The sequence below is a fragment of the Lontra canadensis genome, unplaced genomic scaffold, assembly GCF_010015895.1.
Source record: "Lontra canadensis isolate GAN:19392208 unplaced genomic scaffold, GSC_riverotter_1.0 scaffold16, whole genome shotgun sequence".
Classification (NCBI taxonomy): Eukaryota; Metazoa; Chordata; class Mammalia; order Carnivora; family Mustelidae; genus Lontra; species Lontra canadensis.
Window position 1 is genome coordinate 21,133,709 of NW_022631010.1, and position 13,806 is coordinate 21,147,514.

The 13,806-nt window shown below is 41.9% G+C and overlaps 1 protein-coding gene across 1 annotated transcript in view; it reads left to right on the forward strand.

Annotated features, from left to right (window-relative positions):
* Positions 1 to 13,806, forward strand: part of SLC24A3 (solute carrier family 24 member 3) — a 484,555-nt gene that overhangs the window by 452,186 nt on the left and 18,563 nt on the right. Inside the window, exons 13-15 of the mRNA XM_032859275.1 lie at positions 2,106 to 2,272; positions 3,400 to 3,514; positions 4,665 to 4,777. Coding sequence (XP_032715166.1) covers positions 2,106 to 2,272; positions 3,400 to 3,514; positions 4,665 to 4,777 — 395 coding nt within the window. The remainder of the gene's footprint in view (positions 1 to 2,105; positions 2,273 to 3,399; positions 3,515 to 4,664; positions 4,778 to 13,806) is intronic.

Here is a 13,806-nt window from a genome sequence, read left to right on the forward strand (position 1 = left end):
TATCACTTGGTTTGCTCAAGGAGTTATATTTGTTACATTACACTTAAAAAAGTAACTTCCAGATGATACTGATTGAGTTTCTACTGTAAGTTTGTGGTTACAAGTGGAGCTGTAACTTAGAGAAAATATCTGTATCATGAAATGGAGAAAACTGTTTTCTAGATATATGGCCCCTCCAGGGTCAAGTCAGACTTTTCTAAAGCAGTGAGAGAAAAAACTCAAAATTCATTGGTGACAACGTATATTGCTTACAGTTCTACTGAATCAGTATCATTTTCTAAGCTCCCACAGTCTTAAGTTCCAATTTCATTTTTCTTCCCTTGTCTTTTTTTATTATTATTATTTTCTGAAGAAAGACAAAGCAAGATTGTAGTCATTTTTCTTCCCATTCGTGTGTTTCTTTGTAACTTTGATTGGGTGTGTGTTTTAAACTGGACCAAGTCTCTCTGTGTAAGGGCATCCGGAGGACTGCAAGGCCTGTGAGGGCATTGCCCGATGAAAAAATGACATCACCACGTTACAGGCTTTAGGAGCATGCCGAATTCCAGGATGTCTTTGAGATCCAAGGGTCTGACGATAATGGAGGACTCCACAACATTTGGAAGCCCCTCACAAAAAAACCCTGACTGCTTTCTTGCTTAGAAATCCAGCCAAACAGTCTCAAGGTTGTCACCATCCGTTCCCAGCTCCGTATCTGCATAGCAGCTAATTGGAAAAGTGCTGGATACTGGCATAAAATTTTGAAATAATTTTCATTTAACATTTTATTAATCACTGTTCACAGTGTAATTTAACAAATACCTCCTTCATTCTGATAGGAATATAAGATGAGATGATCATTTTGGAAAAGTGCTCGGCAGTTTCTTGCGAAGTTAAACATCTTCCCTGTGACTCAGCAATTCTATTCCTGGGTCTTCGCCCAAGAGAAAGAAAAACATGCCGACAAAACAAAGGATACAAGAATATCCATAGCTCCTTTAGTTGTAATACCTGAAAACTGGCAACAACTCAAATTCCCATCCGGAGGAGAATGGATAAACAAATTGTGTATCCGTAGGATGGAAAACTACAAAGCAATTAAGAATGAACTCCTGACCCATGAATGAATCTCAAAAAACATGTTGGCTGAAAGAATGTAGTTGACTAAAATCACATGCCATGTGATTTTCTTTATTTAAATGTGGATAACAGGGAAAACTAATTTATGGTGGTAGAAGGTGGAAGGTTGACTGGAAAGAGGCTCAAGGAAATTTCTGGAAGGCAGAGAGGTTCTTTATCTCTATTGAAGCAGGGAGTGTATGCAATACATATTTCTTACCAGAAGTGTTAGCACTTACTCAGGATGTAAGGCTAAAGGAGAATTGAAAGGTTTGTCAAATCTGTGGTTACAAGGAACTCATAGCAACATAGTCACCAAAATAAGCATTTATGGGTATCTCTGAAACACAGGGCTCAGGCAACATAGAGATGATAAGATCAGGTCATCACTAGCCATGGCAGCAGGTATTTAGAGAACCAGAAATCAATGACTAATATGCAAATTCACTTCAATTTGAGATACAAACCCCACCTTGAGAACTTTCAAATCATTGTTCATTTCAAGGAATTGACAATGTTGAGCAACTCCACTAGATGGCGCTGGGACCACTGACGCTTTATAATCTGGCAAGATTAGATCTAACCATGGGGAGAACAGACCCCAGGCCAACTGGTGGTCTTCCAGCTCCCCTCCCTAACCTTCACCTGCATCCCCACACACTCCCCTCCCCTTGCATCTGGGAATCTTCCTCATCCTTTGCCACCGACCACATGTGCCAAACCATCCTTCCAGCCCTGTATCCTCAGAAGTGCCTCATCTGTCATTTGGGTGCCTAACTAGCAGGTGAGCGGTGGATAACTGTTTTTATTCTGCTTGCTTTTGTATGCTAGGTTTTGCTGCTGGTGGGAAGCCATTTGTGTCTTTTATGAAAAGGACAATATAATAAGCCTGATTTCACAGGTCATCAATTAGGACGTAAATGTCTGGGGCAAGTAGCACAGAGGGCTGGTAAAACACAGAGATGAAACTAACTAATTTTTGTTTTTGTCTTTGTTTCCTTTCCCAGCTGGAAAACTGGAAACAGTGAAGTGGGCATTCACCTGGCCACTGAGCTTTGTCTTATACTTCACTGTACCCAACTGCAACAAGCCGCGCTGGGAAAAATGGTTTATGGTGACATTTGCTTCTTCCACGTTGTGGATAGCAGCCTTCTCCTACATGATGGTGTGGATGGTGAGTGTACTGAGGACCCACAGCATTGCTAGACCTCTTTAGAGAGAAAAATACCCTCAATCAGAAGGGACTCGGAGGTGAGGTGTCAGCCCAGTCACTGTATCAGTCAGCTAATGCCTCAATAAGCTGCATGACAAACCACCTCTGAACTCAGTGGTTTAGAATCCCAAGAAGTTATCTTCTTGCTTACATACCTGTAGGTTGAGCGTGGTTTGACTAATCTTAGCACTGACTGAGGGTTCTCCTTCAAGCCATAACATGGTTATATGTGATTCAGGCAGCAAGGGGTTTCATATCTACTTCTTATGTTTGCTCGTTTTCCTTGGACCGGTGGCTACCTAGGGAATGCTTTTCTCATGGCAGATTGTTGGAATGCTAGAGGGCCAGTGGAAACATGAGGTGCATCCTAGCACCTTGGACCTCTGACTTCTGCCCAGTATCAATGGAGTGGGGAAAATCTATTCCACCTGCTCTGACGGGAAGAACAGCAGAGCCACAAGGCAAAGAACATGAAGGAAACATGAAGGAAAGATGTGAATTGGGGAGTAATCATCCCAGCTGTCATCGTCACTTCCCTTAACTAAGTCATAGTTTTGTCAACCAGAAAGTAAGGTCAATGGACCAGGTGACCACTCAAGGGTCCCTTCTGAAGCTAAAACAAAGATTTAAGAACTGGCATTGGTTGTGGGGTTCTGGCTCAAAAGAGCCTCTGCCCCAAAGCCATTTTAGGAAACACAACCATCCAGAATGCATTGCCTATTTATGACTCCACTTTTCCATTCTGGGGTATCCTAGGACCATCCTGAATTCAAATATTCTGTCCCCCAAGTCAACCTTTCTCAGAAACTTTCTCTCAAGCCTCCTGCCTCACCTGAAAGAAAGATGTATACAATACTAATCTTTGGTTGGGAAACATGGGCTCCATAATTGTATCTTAGTTCCCAGACCTGCAGTCCTGGTCTGCTCTGCACGATGTTCTTTGCCATCTACATTGACACCTAGAGCAGACATTGCCCCCTGAGGAGACTGCCTAGTTTGCAGCCTTTTGTGCTTCTTGGGCAGAGGATCCACTGGTGCATCAGGTTGACATGAGCCCCCAACTCACCACCTCTTCCTGCTTCTTCCAGGTGACGATCATTGGATACACACTGGGAATTCCTGATGTCATCATGGGGATCACCTTCCTGGCAGCTGGAACCAGTGTGCCCGATTGCATGGCTAGCCTCATCGTGGCCAGACAGGGTGGGACCTCCATTTAGATGGGGACAGGGGTGGGTAAGGGAGGAAGACCTATGGGTTGGGGGGAGCTTTGGGGGATCCACATGACAATTACCCAGGTGATGGTTGACTTCAGTGCTGTGTCGGTCGAAAAGCTCACTGGCATCAAAAGAACAGGGAAACAAGCCAGAAGATCTACCCTTCAGAAAGGCAGAGACATTTTCTAGGTAGTACACAGAGGCCTTTCTAGAGGTTGTGTTACTGACCCCCTATTTTATTAAAAATAGTAATAAATGTAATAAGAGTTAACCTTTGCTGAGCGTCACACACCGAGCAAAGCTGTCTAGGTATGTTATCTTATTTAATTTAAACAACTCTGTGGGATAGGGAAGATCAGTCCCCCATTCTATGGATAGGGAAACCAAGGCTTAGAGAAGACAGAACCCATAGCCTAAGGTCTACCCAGCTGCAGTACCCTGACAATGGTGGTTGTCATAGGTCAGTCCTCAATGTATGGCACAGCCTCCCCTCCTTCAAAACCAAGCTCACAGATGGACGCTCCTTCCAGAGGCCATGCCCTTTGCTAGAACCCACTCTAGTGTGCATGCCTGATTTGTGCTGATTGCATTTGTTTTTGACAAATACAGTGTGTAGCTACAACAGTTAGAGCAGTGTCCCCGAGAAGTCCTCATGAAATTCTACTGGTTACACTGTTTTTCTTAATAGTGCTCAATTATTTAGAAAAAGAGTTGAAGTGAGTGTAGAGCAGTTGGGAGATGGTAGTAAAATATATGAGTTGGTGAGCTCGTGAGAGGCTTAACAGAACTGTTAAGTTTATTCCTTTCTAGAAGGAAGTTTCAGAATTTGGGGAACTAGATTTGGTCTTTGGAATCATTCACATTTCACCAGTGATCATATCTGAAGGTCAGCAGTTCAGTAGTATGTGCATTTCATTCTAGTCTGTTCCATTCCATTCCATTCCTTGCTACTGAAGATACCTATCCCATTGAAAATACAGGTGGTGGCCTGGGAGGGAACCACCTAGCAAATGAGCCAGCAGATCTGCCAGCTAAGTCTCTGGCTGTCAGACCAAAAGTTTGACAGGGTCCCTTGGGGAGCCCCTGTACTATCCTGAGATCACCTCCCTTACTCTAGTGACCTCTTGTCTTTTCAGGCATGGGAGACATGGCAGTATCCAACTCTATCGGGAGCAATGTGTTTGATATCCTCATTGGCCTTGGTCTCCCATGGGCCCTGCAGACCCTGGCTGTGGATTATGGATCCTACGTAAGTGGGTTTCCCCTGTGAATTCCCCTTAAATCTCGGGCTATGCGGACACTGTTTTCAGGGCAGAGGAGATGAGGAAATACTAATGTTGAGAGGCAAAGGAACTCTTGCTTATCGAAGTCCTAAAATCAGGCTTGTGGGGGCATTCAGGACTTGAAAACGGGGTTGGCAGACTTCTTAAGGGAAGGACCAGATAGTAGTAACACTTTAGGCTTTGTGGGCCAGATGGTCTCTGTCACAACAACCCACCTCCGTAGCTGTAGCCTAAAAACAGCATATACAATGTGCAAATGAGTGAGTGTGGCTGTTTCAATGCAACTTTATGTACAGAAACTGAAATTTGAATTCCATATAATTTTTACATGTCCTGATCTATGGTATGGGATTCTTTTTCATTTATTACAAAAATCGTTCTTAACTCATGGGCCACGCAAAAATAGGAGGCCGGCCATATTTGGCCCATGGGCCATCTTCTGTCAGCCCCTGTCTAGTGTGTTTGCTCTGTGGGAAAAATCATTTCATTCATGGAGGAAGGGACACAACCTACAAGATGCACCCCCTGCAAGGGGTCTGGTGAGGGTCAGCCCCCACAGAGATAGCCTCCATTGCTATTTCTCAAGGCTAAGTTGATTGTGACTTCAGGTGGATTTGCAGGTGAGTGACATGGAGGGTCCAGCTCTCTTTCCCAATTTGTTAAAATGTTCCCCCTCCACTAATGGCAACTCTGTCCCAGATACTCACTATCCAAGGACTGGGGAAGAAACTGCAATTGAAGGATTTTGCCCAGACACGGAAAGAAAAGAGTAATGTGCCTCCAGAATTTTTACACTCAACCCAGGGCCAGTGCTTCTCCAGATGTGCTGCCAAGCACTACCTTAGTCTATCTGCACAATTTGTTGTTAAGCAATGGTATACCCTGTAGGAAATACTGTGGCTCATTTTATCAGATGACAATTGTCTTCCAAGTTGCTTGACAAATGAATAGCTATTTCAACCAGGGAAGGGGTGTCCGGCCAGTTGCAATGAAACTGAAATCCATGCAGACAGTGTTTTTGGTTCATCTGAAGTTACCTGCCGGCTGAGAAATTTCACCAGAGGGTAAAGATAAGCACAAGGGGATGGAAAGAAGCAGAACGTGTTCTAAGGAATGAAGATCTCTGCTCTGTCGTCAGTGAAATTGAGTAATGACATGGTGAAAGAGGCTACATTCCCTTGGGGGGATGCTGGTAGTTTTCAGAAGGTAACTGTGACAAGAAATCTGAATAACTAGACAGAACCAGCCAGGGGGATGTGGGCGGCAGTGCGCAGCATTCTAGGCAGAAGGAACAGCCAGTGCAAAGGCCCTGAGGCAGAGATGCACTTGGCATGAAGCGAGTCCAGTGTAAGTGGAGCAAAGTGACCATAGGGGAGGCTCCCATGATTTGAGAGGCAGTTGGAAGTCTAGGCAGGGTCAGGTCATGTGGGTACTCATCAGACAATTGAAAAAATGATGACATTCAAACTTACATGACAATATGGATTTAGAAAATGGTGTTTTTGATGACTTTTATGAGCGATTCAGCAGCACGAGTTTTAATCCTGGGCCCTAAGGTATAAGGATCTCTCAGCCTTGGCTAATTGTAATATAAACAGATATCCATCAGGAAGGCCAGTTCTTCAATAACCCTCAACAGTTCACCCTAAATATCATACCTCCCAGACTACTTGCCATCTCAGACATTTCATAGAGCCAAGCCAGTGCCCTCAGAGTCCTTGTCCCTGAAGGTGCCCTGTTTCAGAGGCAGATGACTCTGTCTCAAATGCACACACCCCATCACTCTTCCCATTGGAAATAATGTCCCTTCTTCCAGGTGTGTTTCATGCAGAATTCCTCTCTGGACCCTCCCCAGCATCACCAGCAAATGGGACCTCTCTCCATAGCCTTTGTTTCTATCTCACGATGGCCGTTATCCTAAATCTTGAACTTGCTTCATCTTCTTCTTTTTTTATTTTTTAGATTTTATTTATTAATTTGACACACAGAGAGAGAGATTACAAGTAGGCAGAGAGATGGGGGGAAACAGGCCCTGTGCTGAGCAGAGCCCAATGCGGGGCTCCATCCCAAGATCCTGAAACCATGACCTGAGCCAAAGGCAGAGGCTTAACCCACTGAGCCACCCAGGTGCCCCGCTTCATATTCTTAAGTGACGCATATGAGACACTGAAGAAATGCCTTCCAGGTTGGCCACTGAAAGGACATCATTAGGTGGTCACAGAATTCCAGATAATCTTCTGAAGATGTTATGAGTGGTGTTGTTGTCAGTCAGGCCCTTATGAAGGGGTTCATATCAACCAGATTCACAGGAGTTTGATGTTTATGCTGGGATGTCAACAGGTGGTAGTAAGATATTCAAGTGCCAGATAGAAAACATACTTATTCTGGACAGTTTGTGCTCCGTTTTCCAAGAGAAAGATCTCATGTAGGAGGTATTTTGTTTCTCAATTTGGGGGGTTTTTTGGGGGGGAGTGGAGGGCTCTTTTTTTCAATTGCAGTGTAGTTGATGCAAAATGTTAGTTTCAGGGGTATAGCATAGTGATTCCACAAGTCTTTATGTTGTGTTGTTCTTACCACAAGTATAGCTGCCATCTATGACCATACAACACTATTATAATACCATTGACTATACTCCCTATGTTGTAACTTCTATCACCATGGCTTCTTCATTCCACAACTGCAGCCTGTACCTCTACAGGTGGGAGGCATTTGGGGAGCCCCATGACCACCCTCAAGTTCATTGACTCACCAGGAGTATTCACAGGACTCAGCAGCAGGTCTTAGTCATGGCTAAGGTTTATTATAGCAAAGGATATGGAATAAAAGCAGAGCAGTGGAAAAATGAAATGCATTGGGAGAAATCAAGAGAGGTTAGATGTGGGCTTCCAACTACTGCCCTTCCCGGTCAGATAAGATGTGCTTTCTCTCTAGCAGCAAACTATAGGGCCATGTGTGAACTATATTCATGGAAGTCCACTGGAGTCTGAGGATTTTATGGAGGGCTGGTCAGGTGGGTATATTCCTGCTCAGTGAACAGCCATGATAGCAGAACTCAGAATCCCAACCCAGACACCAGATAAACATCATAAAGCTTGCTAACCAATCCTGACAAGCTGTAGAGCAAACCCCATTGCTTTTGGAGCACAAAACAACATCATCCATCAGTTACATAAAGAACATTCCAAGGACCACATTCTTGGAGACTGGCTGAAGGTCAGTCATGGTTCTAGGCTCCTCTAGAGGCACACAAAGATTAAGTCACCAGACCTGCTGCATTAACACATTCTGCGTAGAAGATCAAATTAGAATGTATATGTTAGAATAAGTATCACTGCTGCTATGTCACAAACAACCCCCCAAAATTTCACTGGGGTAGCCCAACAAGGGTTTATTTCTTGCCCCATGTTCATTGCAGATATTTCCATTCTGACAGCTTCCACGGTTCTCCAACAGAAACTTAAGGATTGGGGCTTATTTCATTCTGTGGTTCTATCCTCTTGGAGTCCTTCCCCAATAGACACAGGAAGTAGAGAAAATAAGGGCATGGAAGATTATGTAGATCTTTTTCTAACCAGGACAGAAAGTGGTAGGTGCCCTGCCTGTTCCCACCCATTGTCCAAATGAGCAAACGTTTCCACTAAGATGCAAGAAGGATCCAGAACACTTGTTTAGCTTTGCATCCAGGAACGAGAGGAGATGCAGGTGTCAGTGGACACTAACAACTTCTAAAGTCTAGAGTGTCAGGTTGAGAGTTGGAGCCACCAAGAGGGTTTGCTGGACAACCTCTTACTGGAGCCATTAAATTGCTATTTTCTGAGGCATCAATCCATGATCATAGGGCTTTTTTCCTCACCACAACAACCATCCTGGGGTACATTGACCAATCCTGCCTTTTTGGGTTCCTTTTTCTGGGTCATATGTAGACCCTCCCTCTCCCAGTTAATACACCTTTCCTGTACTTAAGTTGAAAACAATACTATCGATTATATTGAATCTCTCTCATTAAAGTCACTGCTTCCTTAAAATACAAGTTCACCTTGATTCTGTTTTGCCATTCCTCACATAATCTCTTGGGTTTTTCTACAGTCAAGTCATCTTTTTTTAATTAATTTTTATTAGCATATAATGTATTATTTGCCCCAGGGGTGCAGGTCTGTGAATCATCAGGCTTACACACTGCACTCACCATAGCACATACCCTCCCCAATGTTCATAACCCAACCACCCTCTCCATACCCCCCTTCCCTCAGCAACCCTCAGTTTGTTTTGTGAGATTAAGAGTCTCTTATGGTTTGTCTCCCTCCCAATCCCATCCTGTTTCATTTTTTCCTTCCCTACCCCCCAAACACTCCACATTGCCTCTCAAATTCCTCATATCAGACAGATCATGTGATAATTGTCTTTCTCTAATTGACTTATTTCGCTCAGCATAATACCCTCTAGTTCCATCCTCGTCATCTCAAATGGCAAGATTTCATTTCTTTTGATGGCATAGTATTCCATTGTATATATATACCACATCTATTTTATCCATTCACCTGTTGATGGACGTCTAGGTTCTTTCCATAGTTTAGCTATTGTGGACATTGCTGCTATAAACATTTGGGTGCACATGTCCCTTCGGATCACTACATTTGTATCTTTAGGGTAAATACCCAGTAGTGTGATTGCTGGGTCATAGTCTAGCTCTATTTTCAACTTTTTGAGGAATCTCCATGCTGTTTTCCAGAGTGGCTGCACCAGCTTGCATTCCCACCAACAGTGTAGGAGGACCTTGACTTTGTTATTCCTTTTTTCTGGTTATAAAAATAGCTCATGGCCTTTACAGAAAATTAGAGAAACTCTAATTAGAGAACACTTGATCAGTGCATGCCCAATAGAACTTTCTATAATGATGGAAATATTCTATATTGTACTGTCAAATATAGTAGCTACTAGCTCCTTGAGACTTTTCAAGAACTTGAAATACAGTTGGTTCAAGTGAAGACCTGGACTTTTAATTTTAATTTCATTTTAATTAATTTCAATTTATGTAGCCACATGTGGCTCATGGCTGCCCATGCAACTCTGCAGGTTTAGAAGACACAATAAAAATCATGCACAGTTCAGTCCTAAAAATCAGTTGCTAATATTTTAGCATATTTTTCTTTCCACTGATTCACATAGCTAAGACTTCATTGTACATTCGCTTTTTTACTCCTTATGGTAGCAAACACATTGTCCTTAAAATCTTATAGAGACATCATCTTTAAAGGCAACCTCATATTCTAGTTATACCAAAATTTACTCAACCATGCTGCTGCCATTAGACACATATTGCTTCAGGATTTTCGGGATTATAAATAATGATGTGACATATATCTTTGTATATCGATCTTACAGATTTTAGAGATCTATAAAAATTCTAATTAAAACTGTATTTGTATTTGAGGTTATTTTCCCAAAGCTGGAGTTGTTACATAGAATATGAGCGCTGTGACACTCTTTGCACATCCCTAATTATTTTTCCAAATGACAGTATTCCTTACATTTTAATTTGTCTTTATTTCATTTCCAAGATTTGGAAGAAGCTTCATGGCACCCTCCTATTCTTTCTCTCTTTTTTTTTAACATGGGCTTTACCCCAACGTTCTGACATTAGGGTAAGCTTCCTCGTGACACATAGTATGGGGCGTGTATGTACTTGAGGCATGAAAAAAGTGTCAAATATAATGGGAATAGCCCAACCTCACTTCCTTTGGAAGAATCACTAGTGACCCTCTGTCATTTAATCATACTCAGTCCTGGTTGTCTCCCTGCCTCCACAGGCTACTCCATGCAATGTTCCATCTCTCATTTCATGGTCCACATTTAGATCCCATCTTCACTGGCACCCCAGACTCTGCCTAGCTTCTGTGCCTCTTAACCCAGTACAGAGCCCTGAGTGTGGATCTGTTGAGCCCCCCGGCAAATCCACCTGGTGTGTTCCTCTGTTTCGTTTCCTCACTTATCTCTTATCAAAGTTATGAAAAAGTAAAATTCAGACTTGTGTGAATTTTAACTACTTTTTGTTGCCTCTGGTGAAGACTAGAGAGTAATGGCTAAAGAGCAGGCAGCAAAAAAGATGAAAAGAAACCATGCTCCAAATATCCTGGAAAATTGATCCATGAATAATAGACTTTTACCACATTGACTCTCTCCAGCAGCAGAGGATGCACAAACAGGAGCGGGGGATGAACATCACTCTGGTGTCCCTAAGATCCATTGAACCATTGTGTTTATTTTTTCTATATTGTGGTTACAATGTACAACCATATAAGGTGAAATCAAAACCTTTCCAAACGAACAACAACAACTCATTCTAGAAGCAAACTTGTTCCTCCCCCTAGCTTTGAACTCCCCTTGACTGAATATGGACATCAGACCTGAAATTCCAATTCAGCAAAGCACATTTTGTGCTGTAAATGAACCCCAGTGATCTGCCATCCTTTCCCGTCCTTCTGACATTCTCCCAACACTCTTCAGAGAGCAGGAAATTAAGCATAATTCTCATTCAGTAACACCCACAGCCATGAAAACATATGCTTTTCAGGTTCCAAACTTTAGTGACAGGGTGACATCATGAAGACAAAAATTCAGGCCCTGTTAGATGTTTGGCTCAAATTCATGTTTTCCATCTGTAGATGACATAATTGGGTCACTCTGGTCATTCTTCTGGGATTGTGCAAGGAGCACATCTAATCCTGTGGTAAAGATGGCCCTGAACTGAAGTGGAGGGGGGAATACAGGAGAAGAAACAGGCCACTTCTGTGATCAACAGACATTGCACACAGGAGAGTGCTCCTGGTGGATCTTTTGGTCAGAAGACTGAAGAAAGACACATCATGTTGCATTTTCATCCAAATGCTATTTCTGTTCTCAGTCAGAGAGACCTTCATTTTCTTCCCAGGATATAAGCATCCAATGTAGGCCTCACTTTTGAGAGCAGAAAATCAATAATATTCTCTATAAACAGTTCATGAACCCCAGGGAAATCAAGATTTTTTATACATGGTGTGAGGTAGGTGTCCAGTTTCATTGTTTTGAATGTGGACATATGTTTGTTTTAGCACCATGTGTTGAAAGGAGATTTCATTTTGAACTTTCAAAATTCAAACAAAAATATTTGTTAACTTATTTTTCTTTTATTTATTTTCACAAAATTTGAGTATAGTTGGCGCATAATATTACATTAGTTTCAGGTGTACAACTTAGTGTTTTGATAAGTTAATACACTATGCTTTGTTCACCACAAGTATAGCTACTGTCTATTCTACCTCACTATTACAATATAATTGACTGTATTCCTTATACTCTTTTATTCCCATGGCTTACTCATTCCATAACTGGAGGCCTTCACCCATTTTTCCCAACACCCCACCGCCCTCCCCTCTGGCAACCCTCAGTTTATGCTTTGTACTTATAAGTCTAATTCTGTTCTTTGTTTGTTTATTCATATTTTTAGATTCCACTTATGAGTAGAATCATAATAGTATTTGTTTTTCTCAGCCTGATTTATTTCACTTAGCCTAATAGCCTCTAGGTCCATCTGTGTTGTCTCAAATGTCATGATCTCATCCTTTTTTACGGCAGTGTAATATAACACTATAAATACTTCTGCGTGTATGTATATATATATGTGTATGTGCATATGTATATAGGTACACACACAAACACACACACACATTACATCTTCCTTATCAATTCATCTATTGATGGATGCTTATGTTCCATGTCTTGACTATTGTAAATAATGTGCAATAATCATAAGGGTGCATTTATCTTTTTGAGTTAATGTTTTTGTTCTCTTTTTGTAAATATCCAGTAGTGGACTGACTGGATCATATGGTATTTCTATTTTTAACTTTTTAAGGAACCTCCATATTGTTTTCCATAGTGACTGCACCAATTTACATTCTCACCAACAATGCACAAGGGCTACTTTTTCTCCACATCCTTGCAAATACTTGTTATTTCTTGTTTTTTTTTTTTATTTTAGCCCTTCTGACAGAGGTGAGGTGATATCTCATTGTGGTTTTGATTTGCATTTCCATGATAATGTGACAATAAGCATCTTTTCATATATCTTTTGGCTATCTGTAATCTTCTTTGGAAAGATGTCTACTTATTTTTCAATAATATTCGTGACTTAGGAAATTTTAGGAAGCCCATGATTGTATTTCATTAAAGCTATGTAGTCTAGAACCCTGTATTTTATAAGTAGTATAATCTTAACTATCAGGAAAAGTTTTGAGCCTTAGACAGAACGTAAAGTTGAATGGTCAAGAAAGAGAGAATAACAGCCAGGTGAGCTGAATTAGGGAGGGACAGAGTAACACAAACATCCTCAGAGCCTAGTGGCATTCTTTAAGATGCTACTTTTTTCTTATTTTACTCAGATAGCTTGATCTCTTTGGTCAAAAGGGCATTCAACAAAGAGGAAATCCCATAAGCAAAAGAATACCTCAGATCCTGACCACATGCCTAGCTCTCTAGCCCTTCCACATGATGTCCAAATACAGCATCACACTGTACATCCATAATCTCTTCCCCATGTCCCTGTTGATCCATTCCCTTTCTACCTTGTCTGGTAGTTACGCACCCAAATCATCTACCTGCTACTAGAATCTGAATGTAGGACCACATCCACTTCATGTTTGCCATTCATGTTGCACACTTTTCCATCTTACACATAGCAGGATATTTTACTTGTTTAAATAGAGAGTAGGGGTGCCTGGGTGGCTCAGTTATTAAGCAACTGCTTTGGGCTCAGCTCCTGATCCCAGGGTCCTGGGACTGAGCCCCGCATCAGGCTTCCTGCCAAGCAGGGCAGGAAGCCTGCTTCTCCCTCTCCCACTCCCCCTGCTGTGTTCCCTCTCTCCCTGTGTCTCTCTCTGTCGAATAAATAAATAAAATCTTGAAAGAAAGAAAAAGAAAGAAAGAAAGAAAGAAAGAAAGAAAGAAAGAAAGAAAGAAA